The 25322-nt window shown below is 42.3% G+C and overlaps 1 protein-coding gene across 1 annotated transcript in view; it reads left to right on the forward strand.

The window, feature by feature from the left end:
- The window catches only part of NIBAN1 (niban apoptosis regulator 1), a 122794-nt gene that overhangs the window by 75283 nt on the left and 22189 nt on the right, over positions 1-25322 (forward strand). Inside the window, exons 5-6 of the mRNA XM_067467611.1 lie at positions 1785-1952; positions 22159-22274. Coding sequence (XP_067323712.1) covers positions 1785-1952; positions 22159-22274 — 284 coding nt within the window. The remainder of the gene's footprint in view (positions 1-1784; positions 1953-22158; positions 22275-25322) is intronic.

The following is a 25322-nucleotide window of genomic DNA, read 5'->3' on the forward strand; positions in this document are numbered from 1 at the left end:
ATCTGGCTATTTTCAGTATCAACACTCTCATGCCTTACTGTGGGAAACTGCATTTCTTCACTGTCTATAACAGGCATTTCTTCACTGTCTATAACGGACATTTTGAACCAAACTGTGAACCTGAGTCCCATCATCCTCATCAGAAACACTCTCTGATTTCAGCTGAGTCACAACACCACATGGGCCATCTAGTGCAACTTCCTGCCATGCAGGAAAAGTACAATCAAATCACCCCCGTCAGATGGCCATCCAGCCCGTTTAAAGTCTCCAAGGAAGGAACTTCTACCACACTAGAACGCAGAGAGCTGAACAGTTTAACAGTCAGGAAGTTCTTCCTAATGTTCAGGTGGAATCTCATTTCCTGTCATTTGAACCTATCGCTCTTAGTCTCCAGGGCTGCAGAAAACAAGCCTGCTCCCTCTTCCTTATGACATACTTTCACATATTTAAACATGGCTCTCATGTCTTCTCTAACTTTCTCTTCTGCAGGCTACATAGACCCAGCTCATTAAGCCACTTCTCATAGGGCATGGTTTCCAAACCGTCAATCATTTTTGTCATTTACAAGCTGGACATGTTCTTGCTTGGGAAGTCAGATCTGGCCACAGTGGTCCACGCTCTTGTTACATCCCGAATAGATTACTGCAACGCACTCTACGTGGGGTTGCCTTTGAAGACTGTTCGGAAACTTCAATTAGTCCAGCGGGCGGCAGCCAAATTACTCACCGGAGCGTCATACAGGGAACATACCACCCCTCTGTTATGTCAGCTCCACTGGCTGCTGATCCAGTTCCGAGCACAATTCAAAGTGTTGGTTTTGACCTACAAAACCCTATACGGCTCCGGCCCAGCGTATCTGTCCGAACGCATCTCCTTCTACGTCCCGCCTCGGAGTTTAAGATCTTCTGGGAGGGGGCTGCTCTCAGCCCCACCTCTATCACAAGTGAGATTGGAGGAGCAGGGCCTTCTCGGTGGGGGCCCCTCGCCTGTGGAATTCACTCCCCAGGGAAATTAGGTCATTGACATCCCTCCTCTCTTTTATAAGGAAACTAAAAACATGGATATGGGACCAGGCCTTTGGGTAATCTGGCAAATAGACAAAGGACAATGACGACTAGAATTGATAGGATTTGACGATGTGGAATGAACTTACGGATTCTGAGCTGGCGAACGTTGAGCATTGGATTGGTTTTATTGATTGTGATGTATAATTGATAGTTTTAATTGTTTTATAATTGCTGTTTATATATGTTTTATCTTATTGTTTGTGTTGGCATCGAATTGTGCCTTTTGTAAGCCACCCTGAGTCCCCCTTCGGGGGTTGAGAAGGCGGGGTAGAAATGCGCGAAATAAATAAATAAATAAATTGCTTATCAATATTTCCCTTGAATTGTGGAGTCTAGAATGATTTGTTTGTTGTTACTTAATTGTAATTAATTTGGTTCATTATTTCACAAGGAAAATACAGAAATTATATCTGTTCTACCAGAAGTAACGTTTTAGTAGTAGCAAGTAAATATTTTTATCCCACTTAAAAAAATGATTGTTACCAATTGCTAACATTATGTCACAATCAGAACATAATTGTCCCTGTTACTTTCCTACCAAAAGTAAAATATTATGGGTAACATTATTATCTGTGCAAGAAAGAAGGCACATTGAGTTGGGCCCCCATCTAGAGACCTCACCCACTCACCTGACATCTTACACCACTTCTGTATAATTGTTTGCATCAAATGGCTTTGAGTTTTGAAACCTGTAAATATTTTCAATGTGTTTTAAAGGTTCCAACGACAAGGAGAATGCCCCAGCTTTTGTTGTTCTTCCAAAAGATTTTCCAGTCTATCTGTGGCAACCGTTCCTCAGACATAGTTACTTCTGCTTTACGGATGCGGAGGCTCAAAAGAAATTGGGCACAGCACTAAATGATTGCATCAGACACCTAAACCATGGTAAGTTTAGCAGACAACATCTAATATCGTTGATGTTTCGTCATTTGGAAAGAGACTGATCTGCAGATTTTCTTGTCAGTGGCTGGCCAATCAATTCATTTTGCAAAAATGTACCCCTTTTCTGTAGGTTGGTTGTGCGAAATACCACACCTAGAATGGAACTACAAGTTGTGAATGGCATGAAGATGCTATCGTGTTGGGCATTTTCCTGCTCCTTTCAGCATCAGTTTGTTGTATGGCCCTAGATGTCTGTGTTATGATTGGACCGTGACAAGAACGATGTTGCAGGGGACAGGGATAGAACTTGGATATTTGGTTGGGTTTGGGGAAGATGGAAGTTGGGTTGGCAGTCCTGTAATGTATTTCCTAACTTTATGTTCTTGTCTAGCGGTTTGAAAAGGAGGGGAATTGGAGCATGGTTGAAGGCATGGTCCAAAGGCATTTGATGCAACAACTTCACAGAACTTGGCCAGATCTAGATCTGGCCAGTGCCAGGTTCTACAGCCCTTACTAAACAAATTCAGCAATCTCCCTGAACATATTGCCATATAACACTAGTGCTGCAACATTTACATTGGCTTCCAACTGAGTACCGTGGCCTGTATAAGATGCTAGTACTGACCTTTAAAATTCTTTACGGCCAGGGTCCATCGTACCTTAGGGACCACCTCTCCTTCTCCCATCATCGGAGGTCGCAACGACCAGCCCAACGTGACTTACTCCATATACCGGGTCCTAGAGAAGTGCACTTGGAAAGGACCAGACGCAGGGCTTTTTCTATTTCTGCCCCTGCCTTGTGGAATTCCTTGCCGCCCTACATTAGAGCCATGTGTGACTTAGGGCCTTTTACTCTCACACTTAAGACCTGGCTTTTTTACTAGAGCATTCGATCTCTGTTGATTTTTAATTTTTGTATGTATGTATTTTATCTTTTGTAATTTAGCTGTAAATCGCCTGGAGCATTCTTGGATGGAGGGCGATTAATAAGTTATTAAATGATGATGATGATGATGATGATGATGATATTGATACCAATGCTTTCTCTTTGTTGCATGCTGGTTCTGCTCATGGTCTCTTATAAAGTCACAGGCTTGGCTCCAGGGTTTCTGAATGACTCCCATGATATGACTCCCATGATATGACTGCCCTCTTTGGTTTCCTGGATTTTGAGATTTGAAGATGAGGGAGGCCCCGAATCTTTGCATCTTCGTAGATATTCTCTGATGGAGACATGAGAGTTGGCCTTCTCAGTGCTCTGCCACTCTTTTCCTAGAGAGCCTAAGGGCCTTTCCAGACAGACCCAAAATACGTGACCTGTTGAGGAGAGGGAGAGAGACTATTTCCTCTTTAAAAACCTCTTTGCTGCCTTATACTGATTCAGTTTCTTCTTTTATATTGGCGGGGACTTTCTGTGCTGTTAAACCTTTGTACTTTATATCGCAGGCAATGAAACACTCTTGTGTATAACAAAGTAACACAGTTTATTTACAACTTCTGGCTCCAACGCTTGTGGTTACATTTGTGTTTTGTTGCAATCTTGAGGCTTACAGTCAGTACCATTTACTTGGTTAACTTTTCTGAATAAACTATCAATGTTTCACATTCACAAACATGTTACTTGCTTTACACACTCTTGGCTGAATTATTTTCTGAACTAAGGCAACACTAGCCTTCTTTATGTTCCTTAAAACTCGAGCTCTATTTAACTAACTGTTTCTCTATATCAGAAGTCTTTAACACATCTTCATAACTGCTTATTTCTATCAGGCACTCAAAAACCAACTCTTCTCTTCACACACAGATCCCTAACTGTCATTTTGAAACTCCTTCACTCTAACTGCCTCTTTCAGAACCTTGGCTCTGCCCCTTTGGAAAGTTCAGCTCTGCTCTCCCCAACTGTCATTTTGGCCTAGCAGCCTTTTTAAATCCTGGGCCTAAACTAATCTACATATGACCAGTCGGCTTCACATATGCAAATGAATCCTATCTCTGCTGTTGCTACCCTGTCTGTACTTATTCTTCTCTATCTGCCATATGTAAACATAGAGTTATACACCAAAACTTTAACATAGAGTAGCAATTTCACTACACGTGTCTCACTTTTACCTGAGTCCTCCAAACGAGAGAAAGCCTGGGGTTGTGGGAGGGGATGGGGACTGAAACGTGGGTTGTTTTAACCCGCTTCCTCCCGGGTTTAAGGTAAGTGTAGAAGGGCCCTAAGCCAGTGTTCCCAACCTTTGTTCCTCTAGGTGTTTTGGACTTCACCTCCCACAATTCCTAACAGCTGGTAGGGACCAAAGGTTGGGAACCACTAGCTAAGTAGACTGTGTCCTTAAACATTCATCAGCAGCATGCTCAACTGGATGCTGGCCTGCAGTAGTGAATTCAAATGACTACATGCAGTGAGATGTACAATAAAATCACATATTTGTGTTCAGGACTTAAGCCAGAATACCCCCACTTATTTCCCTTTGTCCTTTTTTCTATATCCTTCTCCATAAATAGACACTAATAATTATGTGAATATATAGACTTTGGTAAATGCAGTCTGTAAAGCAGGCAGCTGATGTCAATTTCCTCCAAACTATTTTAAAAAGGAAAGCATTTCTCTTGCCTGGCTTCTAATCCCCATTATTCACTTAGAAAATGTGGTCATCTGGTGATCTTTGTGAAATATAATTCCTTTTGTTTTACACTGGGCAGGCATTAAGAATAGATCAGCTTTTCCTGGCAACGATGCCAAGCATCTCTGACTCAAAAATTATGAGTCAAAAGCTTTCATTTGTTCAAGTTCTTTTTGCAGAACTGTTAGTAGGCTCACAGTGCTCTTGGCAGCTGCCATTCCTAGCTGAATTTCAGCCCATTGTTCCACACTTATGGAGCTAAAGCTGTGCTAGCAAAGTGTGGAGAAGATGACCTAATAAGTTTCTCCCAGCACCTAACATTTAGGAATATACTATTTTTTATTCTTGCTTTCCCTCTTTCTGCTTTTGATTCTTGTCCCATAAAATTGCTATGCTGTGAAAGGATGTCTCATTGTGTAGTTCATGGCAGGGGGTTTGGCTAGATGGCCGATGTGGTCTTTTCCAACTATTATTCTATTTTATTTATTTATTTATTTATTTCCGGTATTTCTATCCCGTTCCTTCTCATCCCCCGAAGGGGGACTCAGGACGGCTTACATTTGGCAGCAATTTAATGCCACTACATATAACAGAGCAATAAATAACAATAAAAACAATAAATAAAACATTCATAAAAACAGTAAAAAACAGTAATTAATAGCCGTATCATCATTCCAGTCAATTCCATATCCAATTCCATGTCCAAAGGGCTATCTCTGTCTGTTGTCCAAAAGCCTAGTCCCAGAAACACAACTTCAATTTCTTCCTAAATGACAGGAGGGACGGACCCGATCTTACCTCGTTGGGAAGCGAGTTCCACAGGCGGGGGGCCACAGTCAAGAAGGCCCTGTTTCTCATCCCCACCAGATGTATTTGCATGATCTTAAACTGCAAGGTGGGACATAGAGGGAGATGCGTTCAGACAAGTAAGCTGGACTAGAACTGTATAGGGCTTTATAGGTCAAAACCAGTACTTTGAATTGAGCTTGGAAGTGGACAGGCAGCCAGTGGAGCTGGCACAACAAGGGGGTGGCAGTCTGGCTGTGCTGGTACGACTGTACCAGGAGCTCCAACTTTATTTTATTTTCTGTTATCTGTTTTGCAGTCATAGAACAGGCCTCCTGTCCATCATAATTAAGCTTTGGTTCTGCCCCTTGTTCTGGGCTCTGGGAGGGAAAGGAGCCATTTTTTGGGCAGTCTCACACAAGGTAGCTAAGCTATAGGATGTAGACCAGCTCATCCCATAGAAAAGCTTCCTTTCTCAATAACCATCCAGGGAAAAAGGAGCATCCAGAGAAAAATAACATCCGGGAATACAGAAGCAGAAATTCCAGGAGAAAGGTCCCAAAAGCTCTGGCTGAGAGCTCACAGCCTCTCAGCCTCACAGCAACAGAGGGAACAGCCCTGAAGTTTCTAAGAATTCTCAAAGGGAGAACAGCATTACAGATCCACGGAACTCCAGCTGAAATACCTTCAAAACTCGGCTGGTAGGTCTACTCGATACCCAGACGCATTTGGAATCGGTAGTAGGACCCACACCGATGAGGCATAGATAGTAAACAGCCTGGGAGAGGTTACAAAGGGTTTTTCCTACAGAGAAAGTTTAGTTAATCAAAGTCAGGTGCCAGTCCATTGAAGACTAGACTAAGAAAGTCTTGAAGTGTTGTTTGAACCATTGAACATTTGTTGTTTGTTCCATAATAAAGACTTTGCATCATTAAAGACTCTAAAGATCATCACTTCAGAAAAATCCCTGAGAACCTCTCTTTGAGGTGCCCCTGGCTTCCCTCTGAGCTTAAAGTATACGTCCTATAAAAAAGTACAGCTGTTACAGGGCCAGCACGCGACAACACTGGCTGCCGCCCATTGGACTAGTTGTAATTTCCAAAAAGTCTTCAAAGGCAGCCCCACATATAATAATAATAATAATAATAATAATAATAATAATAATAATAAATCACACAGTCCTAGACATTTGGGAAGTGTTCAGCTTGTGGTTTTGTGATACGAAATCCAGCATATAGATCTCGTTTGCTGTGACATACTGTGCTTTTGTGTCAATAATAATAATAATAATAATAATAATAAACTTTCTTTATACCCCATCACCATCTCCCCAAAGGGGACTCAGGGCGGCTAACACGAGGCCAAGCCCAAAAATAATGCAGCAAAATAAGATACAAAACAACAGAAAATTAAACACAACAAAATGCATAATGTAACAAAATAAAATAAACAGTGCAAAATAACATAGTAAAAATCAGACTCAAAGGGTGGGCCAAAGGTGCAAGATAAAATGTTAAAACGTTAAAACCCTGGGTGAGATAAGAAATAGAGAAAGTGTATTTGTAAGAGAGGAGCAGCAGTGGGGTTTAGTCTTCATTGAGGACAGAGGAAAGTGCATCGTGAGGACAATTGTAGAGGGAAACAAACAAAATGGGTTGAATGGTCACTCTCTGAAGGCACATTGGAAAAGCCAGGGAGGAGGGAGCAAGCTTGTTTTCTGCTTCCCTGGAGACTAGGACACGGAACAATGGCTTCAAACTACAAGAGAGGAGATTCCATCTGAACACGAGGAAGAACTTCCTGACTGTGAGAGCCGTTCAGCAGTGGAACTCTCTGCCCCGGAGCGTGGTGGAGGCTCCTTCTTTGGAAGCTTTTAAACAGAGGCTGGATGGCCATCTGTCAGGGGTGATTTGAATGCAACATTCCTGCTTCTTGGCAGGGGGTTGGACTGGATGGCCCATGAGGTCTCTTCCAACTCTTTGATTCTATGATTCATATGATTCATTCCCATAAGTCGTGCCTGAGATAGAGGAAGGGGCAAAAGGAGGGCCATTCCAGAAGAGATTGTGCAGGTTTATGGTAGGAGATGCGGGTATTCTGTGATTCTGTGTATGTGTATGCTAGGAATAGTCATAGGCTATGTTTCAGTGGAAGGAACTGTCAAGCCTATGTCCCTGGTCCTAAATCTAGTTGTGAGTCCCTGTTAGAATCATTGAATCGATCAAGCTTACAGAAGTTTTCATTTACTAATTTTCAGTTGATTCCAAATACTTTTGTTCTATGGCTTAGACCAGGGGTCCTCAAACTAAGGCCCGAGGGCCGGATACGGCCCTCCAAGGTCATTTACCCGGCCCTTGCTCAAGGTCAGCCTAAGTCTGAAACAACTTGAAAGCACACAACAACAACAACAACAACAACAATCCCATCTCCTCAGCCAAAAGCAGGCCCACACTTTTCATTGAAATGCTAATGTTTATATTTCATTTTAATTATCTTCATTTTAATTATTGTATTGTTTTTAAGTAATTTTTGCACTACAAATAAGATATGTGCAATGTGCATAGGAATTCATTTATGCTTTTTTTTTCAAATTATAATCCGGCCCTCCAACAGTTTGAGGGACTGTGACCTGGCCCTCTGTTTAAAAGGTTTGAGGACCCCTGGCTTAGACTTTCTAAATGAAGGTTCCTCTTTTTTCTTTTCCAGTACAGTATTTATTTATTTACTTTATTTATATACTGCTTTTCTCAGCCCTCAGGCGACTCAAAGCGGTTAACAACAGCAAAATTCAATGCAAAACATCATAAAACCATTATGGGACAGTTAAAACAATAGCATCATCAACAATTAAACATCAATATAACAATCATTAGCATCTCATCAGTAAAATCAGAATCCCATCTCATTATCCGTTAATCCGTGTTCCAATATTCATTACACTGCTTAATCGAATGCTTGTTCGAACAGCCAGGTCTTCACTTTCCTCCGAAACGCCAATAGGGATGGGGCCGATCTGATATCTATAGGAAGGGCGTTCCACAGCCGAGGGGCCACCACTGAGAAGGCACTGTCTCTCGTTCCCTCCAGCGCGCCTGTGATGCAGGCGGGACTGAGAGCAGGGCCTCCCAGATGATCTTAATGTCCTAGTTGGTTCATAGGAGGAGATGCGTTCGGAGAGGTAAGTAGGGCCAGAACAGTTTAGGGCTTTATAGGCTAATGCCAGCATATTGAATTGTGCCCGGTAGCAAACTGGCAGCCAGTGGAGCTGGCGCAACAGAGGAGTTGTATGCTCCCTGAGTGCCGCTCCTATTAGTAACCTGGCTGCCGAATGCTGGACCATTTGAAGCTTCCGAGCAGTCTTCAAAGGCAACCCCACGTAGAGAGCGTTGCAGTAGTCTCTTCTTGTCTGCCATTTTTCTGTCCTTTTAAGGAAAGGTGGAGGACGTAGGGGCAGTAAAGCCTTCTTCCATAGAGGACATAAAGCCTTTTTCCATCCACAGTGATTCTTCTTTTGAGAAGTTTGGGAGCTCTGAGGCATTTACCTCCTCCTGCATCAGTGCTTAGATTTAAGTGGGAAGGGTGGGAAAGTTTACATTTCTCACACCTTTTTGCAGAATGTTATGGAAAAGTGTGTGTACACAGTCTCTGAAAGGTTCAAATGGTGTATGCATTGAGAACTGGGCCTGTGAAGAATTTCCTTTAGAACAGGACGTGCAACCTTTGCCCAGTGGGAAGCCAGGGGGCCTAAAGAGAAGTTCTCAGAGGTTTTTCACCACAAATAGTCTTTAGATGGCTTGTGAAGTACAACAAAGTCTTTTATTAATGAACAATCAAACAGAAACTTCTCTTGTCTTCAGTAAAGTTAAGCAAATGATTCCAAGCTTTTAGGCAACTGGTGAATACCTAATCTTGCCCACGAAGGAGAGGCAACTGTCTTCAATAACTTCTTCTTTAAAGGAAAATCCCCTTTTTAACTTCTCTCAGGCTGACTGTAATCTAACCCTTACTGATGTGGGCTCCGCTACCAGGTCGAACTGCTTCTCGAACGCCAAGTGGACCTACCAGTAAAGGCTTAGATGTACTCCAGCTGGAGTTCTTTGGTCTTTAGGGCTGTTTTCCTGGAAATTCTTTGGAGACTCTTAAGACTGTTCTCCCCCGGAAAGTCTTAAGGGTTGAAGCTTTTGTACAGGAGAAGCTTGCACATGTCCTGTACATTAGCTTTCCTTGCTGAGACTAACTAAAAAATGGCTCCCTTCCCAATTGCCCTAAGCAAGGGGCAAGACCAAAACTTAACAATGATGGACAGGTGACTTGCCCTGTGACTGCAACCAAAAGAAGCCACCTATCTGCAGAGTCCCTGAAACCTTGGACTGCAAGCAAACATTTAATACAAAGCAAATAAAGTTGGTTTGTGTGTGTATGCCACTCAACCTGCCCCTTTGGGGGCCCAAAGAGCATTTGCTACTCTAGAAACCGTTGTACTGCATCTGGGTAATGCTTATTGTAAATATTTGGGGATATCCTGAGCAAACACCAAGTTGTGCAAAATGAAGATAGCTTAATTCTACAGATATGCAAGTTAGTGCATAGATCCTGCAATTTTTTCAGTTACTATAAATACAACACATGATTGCAGGCCTTCATCCTGTTTGGAAGTGACCTCATCTCATTTCTGTTGGTGGTTAGCAGCTCTTCAACCACATGATCTGGCTAAGGAAGCCTCACAACCCTGCATCTTTGTGTACCTAGACAATTCAGCTTTTATTACAATGGATAGCGCTCACTGAGAGATCGCAGCTCATTTTTTCAGCCCAGCCCTGCAGAAATCTGCCCCTAATCAGTTTCTAAACCTACCAGCAATGGTCAAGTGTTAAACCACAAAGCTGCTTTTCTATGCAGTTAAAGACTTAGGTCAGTGAAGATTTCTTGATGTCCCTCTTTGTATCAGGAGGATATGTTTCCTGCCTTGAGCCATAAGTCAGTTGACCCTCTACCTCAAAAATAACACTTCATGTTTCTCGGAATATACATATATCATCCACTGTAAGTAAAGTGTGGATGTTTCTTTAAAGAACAAGGGGTATGTGTGTGTTATATAATACTAGCCGTCCCCTGCCACGCGTTGCTGTGGCCCAGTCTGTGTTTTCTGTGTGTAGATGTGTGTGTATATTTGTGCATATGTGTATATATGTGTGTTTGCGTGTGTGTGTGTGTGTATGTATGTATATATGGCAAGCATCCTCAGAGGTAGTGAGGTCTGTTGGAATTAGGACAATGGGTTTATATATCTGTGGAATGGCTGGGGTGGGGCAAAGAGCTCTTCTCTGCTGGAGCTAGGTGTGAATGTTTCACCTGATCACCTTCATTAGCATTTGAAGGCCTGGCTGAGCCTGGGACAATCTTTTGTTGAGAGGTGTTAAGATGTTCCTGGTTGTTTCCTCTCTGCTGTTTTGCTGTTGTAATTTTAGAGTTTTTTAATACTGGTAGCCAGATGGTTATTGCATTCAAATCACCCCTGACAGATGGCCATCCAGCCTCTGTTTAAAAGCTTCCAAAGAAGGAGCCTCCACCACACTCCAGAGCAGAAAGTTCCAATGCTGAATGGCTCTCACAGTCAGCAAGTTCTTCCTCATGTTCAGATGGAATCTCCTTTCTTGTAGTTTGAAGCCATTGTTTTTCATCCTAGTCTCCAGGGAAGCAGAAAACAAGCTTGCTCCCTCCTCCCTGTGGCTTCCTCTCACATATTTATACATGGCTATCATATCTCCTCTCAACCTTCTCTTCTTCAGGCTAAACATGCCCAGCTCCTTAAGCCGCTCCTCATAGGGCTTGTTCTCCAGACCTTTGATCATTTTAGTCGCCCTCCTCTGGACACATTCCAGCTTGTCAATATCTCTCTTGAATTGTGGTGCCCAGAATTGGACACCATATTCCAGGTGTGGTCTAATGTAATGTTCAAAGTAATGTAAGTGGCAATTATGAACTTTAAAGGTGGAATAAATAAAAAAGTCTGGTTAATATTTTGTTTAGCTGGGAGGGGCATTTTAGAGGTGCTCTGAGTAGTTTTCGATCAAGTTTATGGCATGCTCTTCCTTTCTTTTGCCCCCATAACAAAAGAAATAGCAGGGTAAGCAACAAATAGCCTTATAACTAACTAGTTGTGGGGATGCTCATGGTAATGCACTACCTTTTGAGATAGACAATGACCTTGACAGCTGGAAGATTCCATAATCCAAAAAGAAATAACTTATCCTATGGCAGAGAAGATGGTTAGACAGCTAACTCACTGTTCTCAATGTCAAATATTTGTGTAATGCATTTGGATTTAACTTGAACAAATATGAATTAAATCCTTTCTTTTACTTTGCTCAGCAGGTGTACGCTGTTTACTCTTCTATTACATAACCATAAACACCTTACAACATTTGCGGATTGTTGGCAGAGTTGTCATTCTTAAATGCCAATGTTTTGTGCTTAATAAATGGACTGAAGGCAATTGATATCCTTAGTTAGAAGGCTTAGCCTTGAAGTCGCAGGTGTTGACTGAAAGTATCTAAGAAAGCCAAGGAAGGCGGGCGCCTCTTCATTGATAACTGGGTTGGCAGTAAGAGAAAGGAGGATTCGATTTCTATAATTCCAGTGAACTAGAAACAAAGAAAGAGAAGGAGAATTTCAAAAATAATGTTAGACTTGGGTATATACTGGTAACCTTTAGTTCTTCAGATGTTTTGACCTTTAATATGCATCGACTGCATCCAACAAGTCCAACAATAAAGGCAAGCACCGGGATTGTGGCACAGCTGGCTGAGTGTCAGCTGCATTAAGATCACTCTGACCAAAAAGGTCATGAGTTCGAAGCCAGCCTGGGTTGGAGTGGGTTTCCAACCAATTTTGTGTAGCCTGTTGTCAACCTTTGCAACCCGAAAGACAGTTGCATCTGTCAAGTAGGAAAATAAGGTACTTAAAGTGTGGGGAGGCTAAATTAACTGATTTATGAGGCCATAAAGAAGACTCCAGCAAAGCATTCCAGTGGGGAAGCATGCGGGGAATGCGGAAGTGCTTCATTAGCGTCGCAGATGGACGATGAAAGCGACAGCTCCCCTGGCGGCCAGAAAAAAAGTTAAATAGCCTCTGTCTATGTCTGTATATGTTTTTATATCAAAAATTGGCATTGAATGTTTGCCATATATGTGTACACTGTAATCCGCCCTGAGTCCCCTGCTGGGTGAGAAGGGCGGAATACAAAAGCTGTAAATAATAATAATAATAATAATAATAATAATAATAATAATAATAATATGAAATCCAACCACATGGAGGATCCGAAAATCCCGAGTCCTGTCATAAGCTGTGTGCCTCTCTGGGTGGTCACTTTCCTTCATTTCTGCTTCCTGTTTTAAATCAACCATGCCTTCTTGGTGGCTATTTGTGGCCACTCTCTTCATTCCCCTGTATCTGCTTCCATAGCCTCCTCTGGCCTGAATCCTGCAAAGTCTTCTTCATCACTGGGAGCCAGAAAGATGTCACGAATGCGTTTCAGCTGGCGCTGATTCTCCTCTGTTTCTGCATCACTCCTTCTTCTTCTCCTACTACTAGTAGTAGGTATGGTGTCAGAATGCTGACTCACAACACTGTTGTTCTTCCTTGAGCAAGTGAAGGCTTTCAAAAAATAAATGTTTTAAATGTCTTTTTGATAGGGAGCTTTATTACTTTTAATTGTATTGTTTTATATGTTCTAATTTTGTAAAATATTATTGACAGTTTGATCGCATTTTAATATTAACTTTATGTATGTTTAGCTATGTTGTAGTTGCTTTAATTTGTAAGCTACCTTGGAGGAATAAAGGGATACATACATGATGACGATATGGTGAAAATAGGAGAGAAAGGTCTTACAGGCTTTCCAAAAAGCAAGTAGCTCTCGGATGGTTCGGGTTTTAACTGGCAAGGCATTCCATAAATAAGGGGCCACAATCGAGAAGGCTCTCTGCCTAGTAGAGGACAGATGATAAGTCCGGATGTTGGGGACTTCAAGCAAATTTTGGTCTTCGGACCGAAGTAATCTCTGGGGTTGGTAGGGGGATAATAAATCTGGAAAATAAAGTAACGTGAAAGTATTAGATTCTAATATATGTAATGTTTTGATGCTTGTGGGTAAACAGTATTTATTGTTGTTTCTTTGTCAGTGTTGATTTAGAGATTGTCTGGTTTTCCTACTCTGGAACAGGCAACATAGAATTGTCGTTCTTTAGGGCTCCCTTTCAAATCTAGTATACTATATCTGTCATATACATGTGTGTACATGTGTAATCATATATATCTATGGCTGGATGACTCTTTGTCAGGAGGGCTTTGATTATGTTTTCTTGTCCTGGAGAAGGGAGTTGGACCAGATGGGAGGGGGTCGTGAGGGGATGTCAGAAGGGTCATGAAAGACCACCAGAAAACATAGTATTTTTGTTGGTCATGGGGGTTCTGTGTGGGAAGTTTGGCCCAGTTCTATTGTTGGTGGGGTTTGATTGTAGGTGAACCCCAATAACTATGACTCCCAAATGTCAAGGTCTATTTCCCTCAAATTCCATCTGTGTTTGTATTTGGGCATATGGAGTGCCAAGTTTGGTCCAGATCCATCATTGTTTGAGTCCACAGTGCTCTCTGGATGTAGGTGAACTACAACTCCCAAACTCAATGTCAATGCCAACCAAACCCTTCTAGTGTTTTCTCTTGGTCATGGGAGTCCTGTGTGCCAAGTTGGGTTCAATTCCATCATTGGTGGAGTTCAGAATGCTCTTTGATTGTAGGTGAACTATAAATCCCAGAAACTACAACTCCCAAATGAAAAAAAATCAATTTTTGTGTGATGGTTACCCCTTGTGTTATTAGGTGTTTTGTGGCCAAATTTGGTGTCAATTCATCCAGTGATTTTTGAGTTATGTTAATCCCACAAATGAAACATTTTTATTTATACAGATATCTCTAAATTGCTTTCCTGTCTACCTGGTTCTCCCAAAGCAATGTGCAAGAAAAACTGTACATTTTTAACCATAGTATTAATAACGGTATTTTAATTTAACTATGGTTCAGACACCACATTTAACAAACTACATTTCCTCTCCTTTCTTTCTTTTGCTAGTGCATGTCTCACAAATACTTCACTTCCAAAAAATGAGTCAGTCAGTATGCCTCAGTCCCATGGAAGGAATCCAGCTGTGGCTGGACTGTGTTATAGCACAAGCAGAGGAGTCTCGTAAATTTTGGCAGCTGGCTAGATACTGGCTTTAACTAAAGAAACTTCCAAATCATTAAGAGATTTTTTTGTAGTGCTTCTCTTCGGAATTTCTTCATTTTTATAAGCATTTATACACATACTGTTTTCAGAAAAGGTCGAGAATGAGAGATTAGACAGTGCTGAGTGGGTGAATCTCAGTGGTGGTGGTGATAGAATGATGAACTCGTAGCTGCTAAAAATCATCCAAATAATAATAATAATAATAATAATAATAATAATAAACCTTTATTTGTACCCCGCTACCATCTCCCGAAGGACTCGGTGTGGCTTACAAGAGGCCGAGCCCAAATACAACAATAAAAACAGCAGCAGCAACAACAACACAATAACTCAAAAAAAAAAACAAAGCAATAACAATTAACAACACCCAATGACGCAATTAAAAACAATGGCCGGGCCAAATATAATAATTAAAATTAAAAAGTGCTGGGCATGACAAGGTGGGGTGTTTGGAGGGGGATGGGCATGCAGATATCCTGGATCTCTGATAAAGTGCGTTGGGACATAATTTTAGAAGTTTCCTTATTCTGGAAAGGCACACTGGAACAACCACCTTTTCAAGCTCCTCCTAAAGATTGCTAGTGACGGGGCCTGCCTGATGTCCTTAGGGAGAGAGTTCCAGAGTCGAGGGGCCACCACCGAGAAAGCCCTATCCCTCGTCCCCACCAATCGCGCTTGCGACGCAGGTGGGATCATGAGCAGGGCCTCTCCAGAAGAACGAAGAGATCGTGTGGGTTTGTACACAGAGATGCAATCACGCAGGTAGGCGGGTCCCAAACCGTTTAGGGCTTTGTAGGTAAGCACATGTACCTTGAATTGGGACCGGAAAATGAATGGCAGCCAGTGGAACTCCTTAAACAGGAGGGCTGACCTCTCTCTGTAAGGAGCACCAGTTAACAACCTGGCCGCCACCCGTTGGACCAATTGAAATTTCCGGGCCGTTTTCAAAGGCAGCCCCACGTAAATTGCATTATAGTAGTCCAATCTAGAAGTGACTAAGGCATGGACCACCCTGGCCAGATCCGCCTTCACGAGGTACGGTCGCAGTTGGCGCACGAGTCTTAATTGTGCAAAGGCCCTCCCGGCCACCGCCGACGCCTGAGCTTCAAGCGACAGTGATGAGTCCAGGAGGACACCCAAACTGCGGACCTGTGACTTCAGGGCAAGTGTAATCCCGTCCAGCACAGGTTGCCACCCTATACCCCGATCCGGTTTACGATCTACCAGGAAAGCTGTCTTGTCGGGATTGATCTTCAGCCTGTTCTTCCTCATCCAGGCAGCCACAGCGGTCAGACACTCGTCCAGCACCCAAATGATACTGTCTCTCCAATACTTATTACAATGTTGCTTTGACCGCTTTTTTCCAATATTTCAGAAATATTCATGATGTGGTAATGGGTATTTTGAATGGCTTTATTCATTAAAGATTGCTCAAAAATACATCATCAAATGAATCCAACTGATTGATATTTCCATTGGAGACATTTTGTGTAGTGTTGCTATGTGGCCCATAATATTTCAGGCCAAGCAATTCATTATGGAGTTTTTAATGGCTTTTAACAGGGAGAGGGCAGCCTTTGGTTAAATCAATGATCTCAGTGTTTTTGACATACTATCCTGACAAATGACTAGTATCCTCACACTGCAGAGTACAACTGATTCTTGAAAACACCATGTAACCATTTCAGAAGACTCTGTTGTTTTGATGAGCTGATGTCCTAACTCAAAATTGAATAAGGGTTCATTTAAAATCTGTTTGACCATTGGATTTCACACAATGACCCCAAGGAGCTTGTTAAACACAAAATAAAAATATAGTATGACATAGCAGTCAAAACAATTAAACAAAGTATTGTCAAAGGCTTTCATGGCCGGAATCACTGGGTCATTTGTAGGTTTTTTTCGGGTTGTATGGCCATGGTCTAGAGGCATTCTCTACTGGTGTTTTGTCTGTATCTATGGCAAGCATCCTCAGAAGTAGTGAGGTCTGTTGGAACTAGGAAAAAGGGTTTATATATCTGTGGATCCACCCAAACATCCATGGAAAAAGAAAATGAAGGAAGACTGCCTTTTCTGGATGTCCTAGTCATCCACAAACCAGATCAACATTTGGGTCACACCGTTTACAGAAAACCCACACACACGGATAGATATCTACATAAAAACTCCAACCATCACCCAAGTCAAAAAAGAAGCACCATTAAAGCCTTGGCAGACCGTGCAAAAAGAATCTGCGAACCCCTCCTCCTCCAAGATGAACTGAACCACCTCAACTGGGCTCTACAGGCCAATGGAGACTCCACCTCAGACATCAGAAGAGCTGCAAGACCAAGAACAAGCCACGAGAATAAAGACGAAGATCCACCCAGAGGAAAAGTGTTCTTGCCATACATCAAGGGAACCACTGACCGCATAGGGAAGCTGATGAGGAAACACAACATACAAACTATCTACAGACCCACCAAGAAAATCCAACAAATGCTCCATTCAGCAAAGGACAAGAGGGATCCTCTCACTTCTGCAGGAGTCTACCGTATACCATGCAGCTGTGGACAAGTCTACATAGGGACCACCAAACGCAGCAGTATTGCCCAAACATGAATCAAGGAACATGAAAGGCACTGCAGACTACTTCAACCAGAGAAGTCAGCCATAGCAGAGCATCTAATGAACCAACCTGGACACAGCATTTTATTTGAGAACACAGAAATGCTGGACCACTCTCACAACCACCATGTCAGACTACACAGAGAAGCCATTGAAATACACAAGCATGTGGACAATTTCAACAGAAAGGAGGAGACCATGAAAATGAACAAAATCTGGCTACCAGTATTAAAAAAAACTCTAAAATTGCAACAGCACAACAACAGAGAGGAAGCAGGCAGGGCCATCTAATTACCTGTCAACAAAAGTTTGCTCCAGGCACAGTCAGGCCATTGTATGCTAATCAAGGTGGTCAGTTGAAATATTCACACCTAGCTCCAGCAGAGAAGAGTCCTTTGTCTCACCCTGGTCATTCCACAGATATATAAACCCCTTTTCCTAGTTCCAACAGACCTCACTACCTCAGAGGATGCTTGCCATAGATGCAGGCGAAACGTCAGGACAGAATGCCTCTATACCATGGCCATACAGCCCTAAAAAACCTACCACAACCCAATTAAACAAAGGACTGGAACCAATGTTAAAAAACAAAACGAAACACTGCAACAGGATTATTTTTGCAAAATTTTACTTTCTCCCCAAAACTTGGCCAAAAAGAATCTTTAAAAACATCAAACAGAACCTTAGTTTGCTAAACAACAGATGGGGAAGTGGAACATGGGTGTTTCATTTGGCTGCCGTGATCCATAGAGAATGTCCTGGAATAGAGGGACCTGTCGCTTCCTTGCATTTTGGAGAACTGAATTGCCACCAAATACCTGGCAATGTCCATTCACATAACTGAAAACTGTAATCATTTATCTTCTCTCCTATAGTAGACACACTTGTATGCAGAACACATCATGCAATGTGCGGGGCTTGATGAATGCAAAGCTGGGGTGAAAATCGCTGGAAGAAACATTAACAACCTCAGATATGCAGATGACACCACTCTGATGGCCAAAAGCGAGGCGGAGCTGAGGAGCCTTCTAATCAAGGTGAAAGAAGAAAGCACAAAAGCTGGGTTGCAGCTAAACATCAAAAAAACCAAGATTATGGCAACAAGAATGATTGACAACTGGAAAATAGAAGCAGAAAACGTGGAGGCCGTGACAGATTTTGTATTTCTAGGTGCAAAGATTATTGCAGATGCAGATTGTGGCCAGGAAATCAGAAGACACTTACTTCTTGGGAGGAGAGCAATGTCCAGTCTCGATAAAATAGTAAAGAGTAGAGACATCACATTGGCAACAAAGATCTGCCTAGTCAAAGCCATGGTATTCCCTGTAGTAACCTACGGATGTGAGAGCTGGACCTTGGGGAAGGCCGAACGAAGGAAGATTGATGCTTTTGAACTGTGGTGCTGGAGGAAAGTTCTGAGAGTGCCTTGGACTGCGAGAAGATCCAACCAGTCCATCCTCCAGGAAATAAAGCCCGACTGCTCATTGGAGGGAAGGATACTAGAGACAAAGTTGAAGTACTTTGGCCACATCATGAGGAGACAGCAAAGCCTAGAGAAGACAATTATGCTGGGGAAAGTGGAAGGCTAAAGGAAGAGGGGCCGACCAAGGGCAAGATGGATGGATGGCATCCTTGAAGTGACTGGACTGACCGTGAAAGAGCTGGGGGTGGTGACGGCCGACAGGGAGCTCTGGCGTGGGCTGGTCCATGAGGTCACGAAGAGTCGGAGACGACTGAACGAATGAACAACATAGTAAACACAAGATATCGGGGAGAGGCTAATTCTGTTATGTTTAAAAGCCAGCGGCTGTGAGAGACTCCCCCCTCACCACAAGATGATACCTTTGAAGAGCCACGTGCTTAGCCTGCTAGGCAGTCCTTTCTGTTTTGGGAATGAGCACTGCTGTTAAATATGAAAGTCCACATGACTCAGAGTCTCACCATTGTAATAATTACAGCTTTTAGGTCTTTTTGCAACCAAAATCATGCTGTTTCCAGAAACGGTCCCTCTGGTGGTTGAAATGATTTCTGCAAATGCTCTCTTCCACACAAGCGGACAACATGATGTGCGACATAAATAAACACTATATCATCCCTTTTAAAAATCAGTCTTAAGTCTAGGATTTGCCTAGTAATTCTGTTGCAACATTGCTGAGCGACACCAACTAGGTTTTGCACCAAGAACACACACACACACCCTGTTCTCTGTCTAACTGTTGAACTGTTGCTTCAGCTGCTGGTGCTAAGACAACCTTTTGATGTGGAGCAGTGAGTGTCCTTCTTGACAGGACAAAGTCCAGTGAGTGATGTAGGAGGGAGAGTAGTATCTCATTGTTGAATCTGCCATGTTGGAATGGTGTCCCCAAGAAGTTAATAAGTGAATTAGCTAATTAGCAATGGGTTTGCTGTGACATACTGTGCTTTTGTGTCAGTAAAATAATAATAATAATAATAATAATAATAATAAAATTATTATTTTACTGACACAAAAACACAGTATGTCACAGCAAACGAGATCTATACGCTGGCTTTCGTATCACAAAATCACAAGTCGAACACTTCCCAAGCGTCTAGGACTGTGTAATGTATTTTTGAATGATGCACGCAGATCCAAGTAAGGTGGCCTTTTGCAGTTGACAGATCGTGATTTTGTCGGTGTTTATTGTTTCCAAATGCCGGCTGAGATCTTTTGGCATGGCACCCACTGTGCCAATGACCACTGGGACCACCTATACTGGTTTATGCCAGAGTCTTTGCAGTTCAATTTTGAGACCTTGATAGTGGTTGAGTTTTTCCTGTTGTTTTTCCTCAATGTGACTGTCACCTGGAATGGCAACATCAATAATCCAGACTTTTTTCTTTTCCACAATCGTGATGTCTGGTGTATTGTGTTCCAAAACTTTGTCATTATTATTATTATTATTATTATTATCCTAAGAAAATGCTGTACTCATATCAACTGCTGGTGGAACGTGAGTGCTATGAAATCTTCTCTCCCTGAATGAATATCTTGTATGTCTGATACCTGCCTGAGTTTCCCTGTGTCTCCCTAATTCCATCTTGACTTCTGTGTGGAAAATAAAATACAAGGAGAAGGCAAAGGAGTGAGCTGCTTGGTTTGAGTCCTTGGAGTCCCTTATTAGAATGATCTGGACTCCTGGCCTTTCCACTGAAAGTTCCACTGAACTTCATCTACAACATTACCTGCCCTATGATCCCAATGCAAGACATAGGTACACCATAGTCCCATAAATACAAAGTGGACATTTCCCAGGTCTGATGAGAAGAAAACAGGCAGAGACCGGAGTTGGCTCCCATGTCAGTGGGGTTGTAAGTCTACTCTAGGTTTCATAGAGTTCTCAGTCGGGGTGTATGTCTACTCTAGGTTTCATAGAGTTCTCAGTGGGGGTGTATGTCTACTCTAGGTTTCATATAGTTCTCAGTGGGGGTGTATGTCTACTCTAGGTTTCATAGAGTTCTCAATGGGGGTGTATGTCTACTCTAGGTTTCACAGAGATCTCCAGAGATCTCTATGGAGAGCCCCTTCACAGCTAGTGATAGCATGGAACAGATTCACTGCCCTACTGACATGAGAGCAACCACAGCAAACAGGATTCAGGTGTCAATGGGTAATACATATGAGAAAGAAATGGAAGGAATGTAGAAGTGGTGTCTGCATTTCTCAGTATATGTAACGGTATCGGAACAAACAAGCCAGTGAGGTGATTCAAGCAAGGAGAGAGGAATGAAGTGTCACAGGAGTAGGAGAGATGTAGCTATGGATCTCATCACATTGATGAGCCACAGCGGGGCAATTCACCAGCCTCTGTGGCAAATCCACAGGGCAGCAGAACAATAATAGAATTATAGAATCAAAGAGTTGGAAGAGACCTCATGGGCTATCCAGTCCAACCCCCTGCCAGGAAGCAAGAATATTGCATTCAAATCACCCCTGAAAGATGGCCATCCAGCCTCTGTTTAAAAGCTTCCAAAGAAGGAGCCTCCACCACACTCCGGGACAGAGAGTTCCACTGCTGAACGGCTCTCACAGTCAGCAAGTTCTTCCTCATGTTAAGATGGAATCTCCTCTCCTGTAGTTTGAAGCCATTGTTCCGTGTCTTAGTCTCCAGGGAAGCAGAAAACAAGCTTGCTCCCTCCTCCCTGTGGCTTCCTCTCACATATTTATACATGGCTATCATATCTCCTCTCAGCCTTCTCTTCTTCAGGCTAAAAAGGCATCCCCACCGCCATTTCCGCCTGAGGGGGCTTTTTCCTTCCAGAAGCCCTCTCGCTCGGCAGGAAGGTTTCCCGCCGTCCAGAAGGGTGGCCCTATCCAGGAGGGAGAAGCTAGAGCTGGCCTCTCCTCCCTCGTGGGCAGCCTACTTAAGGCTGCCCCAGCCCCCCCCCCCATCAGTCTCTGGGGCCTGCAACATAGGCCCTGGATCTGGTTTGGTATCCCCCTAGGGGGAACGCCTGGTGGTCTCTGGGGTGCCGAGTTTACGTTGGCCCTGGTATTGTGCCGGTGGCACCCCGGCGTGTCTTGCAGTATCGGACAGCAGTGGGCTTCCCGATCCTGATCTAGGACCCATGCATGGCTGCCAACCCTTGTTCCTGTTATCAATAAATGAGTTGTGGCCATTGTTTATCCCAAAATACTTGTGTGTGTGGTTTTCCTTGGGCTTTTTGGGGGGGTGGGGGGAGGTGTATCGCCTGTGCACACGCAACATGCCCAGCTCCTGGCATCCCACCTCACACGCAGAGACACTTCTCCATCAAACATGGGCAAGTGTCGCCATGTAGCTTCTCAATATTGGGTGGCATCTAATTTCAAACTAATTTTGTAATGAGAAAAAAAGTATCTATAATCCAGCCAACAGTTCCTATGTATTGTTTCTTTCAGATTTTTTCAAGCAGTCTTCATTTGAAGCCCAAGCATTTTTAGAAGCTGTCCAGTTTTTCCGCCAGGAAAAGGGCCACTATGGGTCATGGGAAATGATAACTGGGAATGAAGTCCAGGTATTTGCCTTATTTGGATTGGTTGTATAGCATGGATAGTTGTAATAGAAATAAGGAAAGGAATGTGCGAAAAATGTAAGATTAGAAAGCCCACCCCGAATTTGGCACACTAAATTAAATCATCACTTAGCCATTTGCTGAGGCTTTGAGTTGAATCTAGACTACACTGCTCATTTCTTAATTTCATTTAAGGTTTTTAAAAAATTATTATTTATGGCTAACTGATCTCACAGAATTCAGCCAAACTAAACTGCAGTAAGTCTGGATCCATTCCTTTGGCAGAGTTTAATTTCCACAAAGCTTGGAAGATTATTTTTAAATATTAACATATTACTATTACTATTAGTCATTACTTTTGGAAAGACTGAAACATTAGCTCATTATTTAAAAAGTGCTTTGCTGTTTGTTTATTTGAATAATTTATAGTCCATCTTTTAGCCAAAAGACTCCCAGAACAACATACTTGACAGTTCGTGTCCCTACACTTATAATCTTAATAATACACAAGGGAAAAGGGATATGGAGACATTCTGACAAAATCATTATCTTATCTTTTTAGTGATTACATAATTATTAGAAAAATACTTTAAAAGGCGATTGTAGCTAAACTCTCCCATGACTCCAAAAAAGAAGATTTCAGAAATTATGTGAAAATGTTATTTGCTATGTTTTAAAATGTAATGGCATTACTTCTTGTTACATTGCTTTGCAAAAACATTGTTTTTATTGCCTTGGTACTCTCAAACAATAACATCATTTCTTGTAACATGTCACATCCAAACTTTCAATTTCTACAATTCTTTATTATAGGAAAAAATGTAAATAAAGTGGGGAGGATAAGGGGACTGTTCTACAAATGCTGACTGGTGGATATGTTTAGGTTTACTATTATAAGTTGAACATTCTTTATCTGGAATTCAAAATATTCTATAATTGTCCACACAGTTGGCTATAATCTTTGCTTTTTGAAGGTTGGGTGTACACAGATTTCATGCTCAACATGGTTAGAATTGTACACATACACTCAGGCTATACATACAAGGTGTATGTGAAACGTTAAATAAATGTTGTGTTTAAACATCTCCATGATTTTTCATATATGCAAATTCAAGTATTCCAAAATAAAAAAATGAAATCTGGAACCCTTCTGGTCCCAAGCATAAGGGATTCTCAGCTGGTATTTATTTATTTATTTACTTTGTTTATATACCGCTGTTCTCAGCCCGAAGGCGACTCACAGCGGTGTACAACATAGAAAAAACAGGGTTCAAAATCAAGGCACAATCAAGGCACAATCTAAACAATCCACAGTCCAGCATTAACAACAACATTATCATCAACAACATCATTCATGGTATGAATGAAATATTTTCAGCATTGGAAATAAACTACAGGGTGAGGCAGCATAACTTCCTTTTTTCAAAACTTAATAAAACCCATTGTATGAATCAGAAATTTTTATTTATTTTTTTATAATGTAGGCGCATGTCTAAAGGTAGGTGATGTCCTCCATTCTTCATTCTCCATACACTGAGTAAACCAATTTCTGATGGAGTCTGTACAGAAGTGTTTATAATAATATGCTTATAACTGTGTTTATGTTTGAATTGGTTGCCCTAAGGCTGGAGCGGCCTAGCTGTGAGAAATGTGTTACCATGGAAACGAGGCAGAAGAGGAGGTGGGAGGAGCTTAGAGAGTAAAGGTTTTAAAAAGTGACAGTTAGAGTCAGTCAGAGGAGGAGACTCTGAGAGAGCAGCAGAGTCAGGGAGAAAGACTCTGAGAAAGCAGCAGAGTCAGTTTTTAGACTCTGAGGAGTGAAGAAGTGAAGAGCCAGGTTTTAGTGTTCGTGAATAGTAGAGATTTCTTCAGCTAGGAAGCTGAAGGGGAAAACCTTGTTAGTTGCTTTAGTTAGAAAGAACTAACAGAGGCTTGCTAGGATCGCTAGTCGGAGGAAGACTGGAGATCTGTGATTTGATCAAGTATAGATCAAACAGAAAGACTATTCATTGCAGGGAACACTGGTTAATAAAGCGCTTCACCACAGCAAGAGTTCATAAGTTGTAACATCGAAAGTCTGAATTGTATCGCAACCAAGTTACATGTAACCATCAAGTATTTGCCAAGCTTAACATCTTCATACTGCAACCATACGCTTTGTTTAAAAATAAACTTGTTCTCTTTGGTTTTTAAAACTGCCTCATCTCCATTAATTCTACGTTCGGTGCACCCACTCTACCAAAATTACCTCACAGCACAAACAGAGCCTTAATACCAGAGCCTTTTACAAATCGGGGGCTCCTCTCTCCTAAACCTAGGCGTTTCCTCACTAGTTGGTAGCGTCTCCCTACAATTGGGTGGCAGCTTCATACCAGTGGCGGAGGTTCTTTACAGAGTCCTTATGGATTTTTTGGAGTCCATAAAGCCTAGGTGGAAGGGCTTCTGATTTACATAGCTGTTGTCATATGTTGAAGTTGATTGAGGAGTTCTTAATCCCAAAAATCCATAAGGAATCCACCACTCAGACCCATCGTGAGTGCCATTGGATCCCCCACATACGACTTAGCAAAATTTCTTGCTGCACAGTTACACTTTCAAAGTGATGGTACTCACCTTTAAGGCCTTGCATGGTCTGGGGCCAATGTATCTGAGGGATCGTCTCACCCCCTACCAACCCCAGAGATCCCTCCGTTCTGAGGACCAAGATCCATTGGAAGTCCCCAGTGTCAAGGCCTTGCGTCTAACGGCAACCAGACGCAGAGCCTTCACAGCAGTGGCGCCATCCGTCTGGAATGCTCTGCCACCTGAAGTTCGTGCCCTGCGGGACTTACCAGCTTTCCGCAGGGCATGTAAGACATACCTGTTTCGACAGGCTTTTAATGTTTGATACTGTTGTTTTTAAATTGTTTTAAATTGCTTCTAAACTTTGTTAGATTTTAGCTATTCTTGTAAGCCGCTCCGAGCCCCAGGGGAGTGGCGGCATATAAGTCTAAATAATAAATAAATAAATAAATAAATAAATAAATAAATAAAAGCCATATTGGGCTCACT

Source organism: Anolis sagrei, chromosome 4 (assembly GCF_037176765.1).
Source record: "Anolis sagrei isolate rAnoSag1 chromosome 4, rAnoSag1.mat, whole genome shotgun sequence".
NCBI classification, from domain to species: Eukaryota; Metazoa; Chordata; class Lepidosauria; order Squamata; family Dactyloidae; genus Anolis; species Anolis sagrei.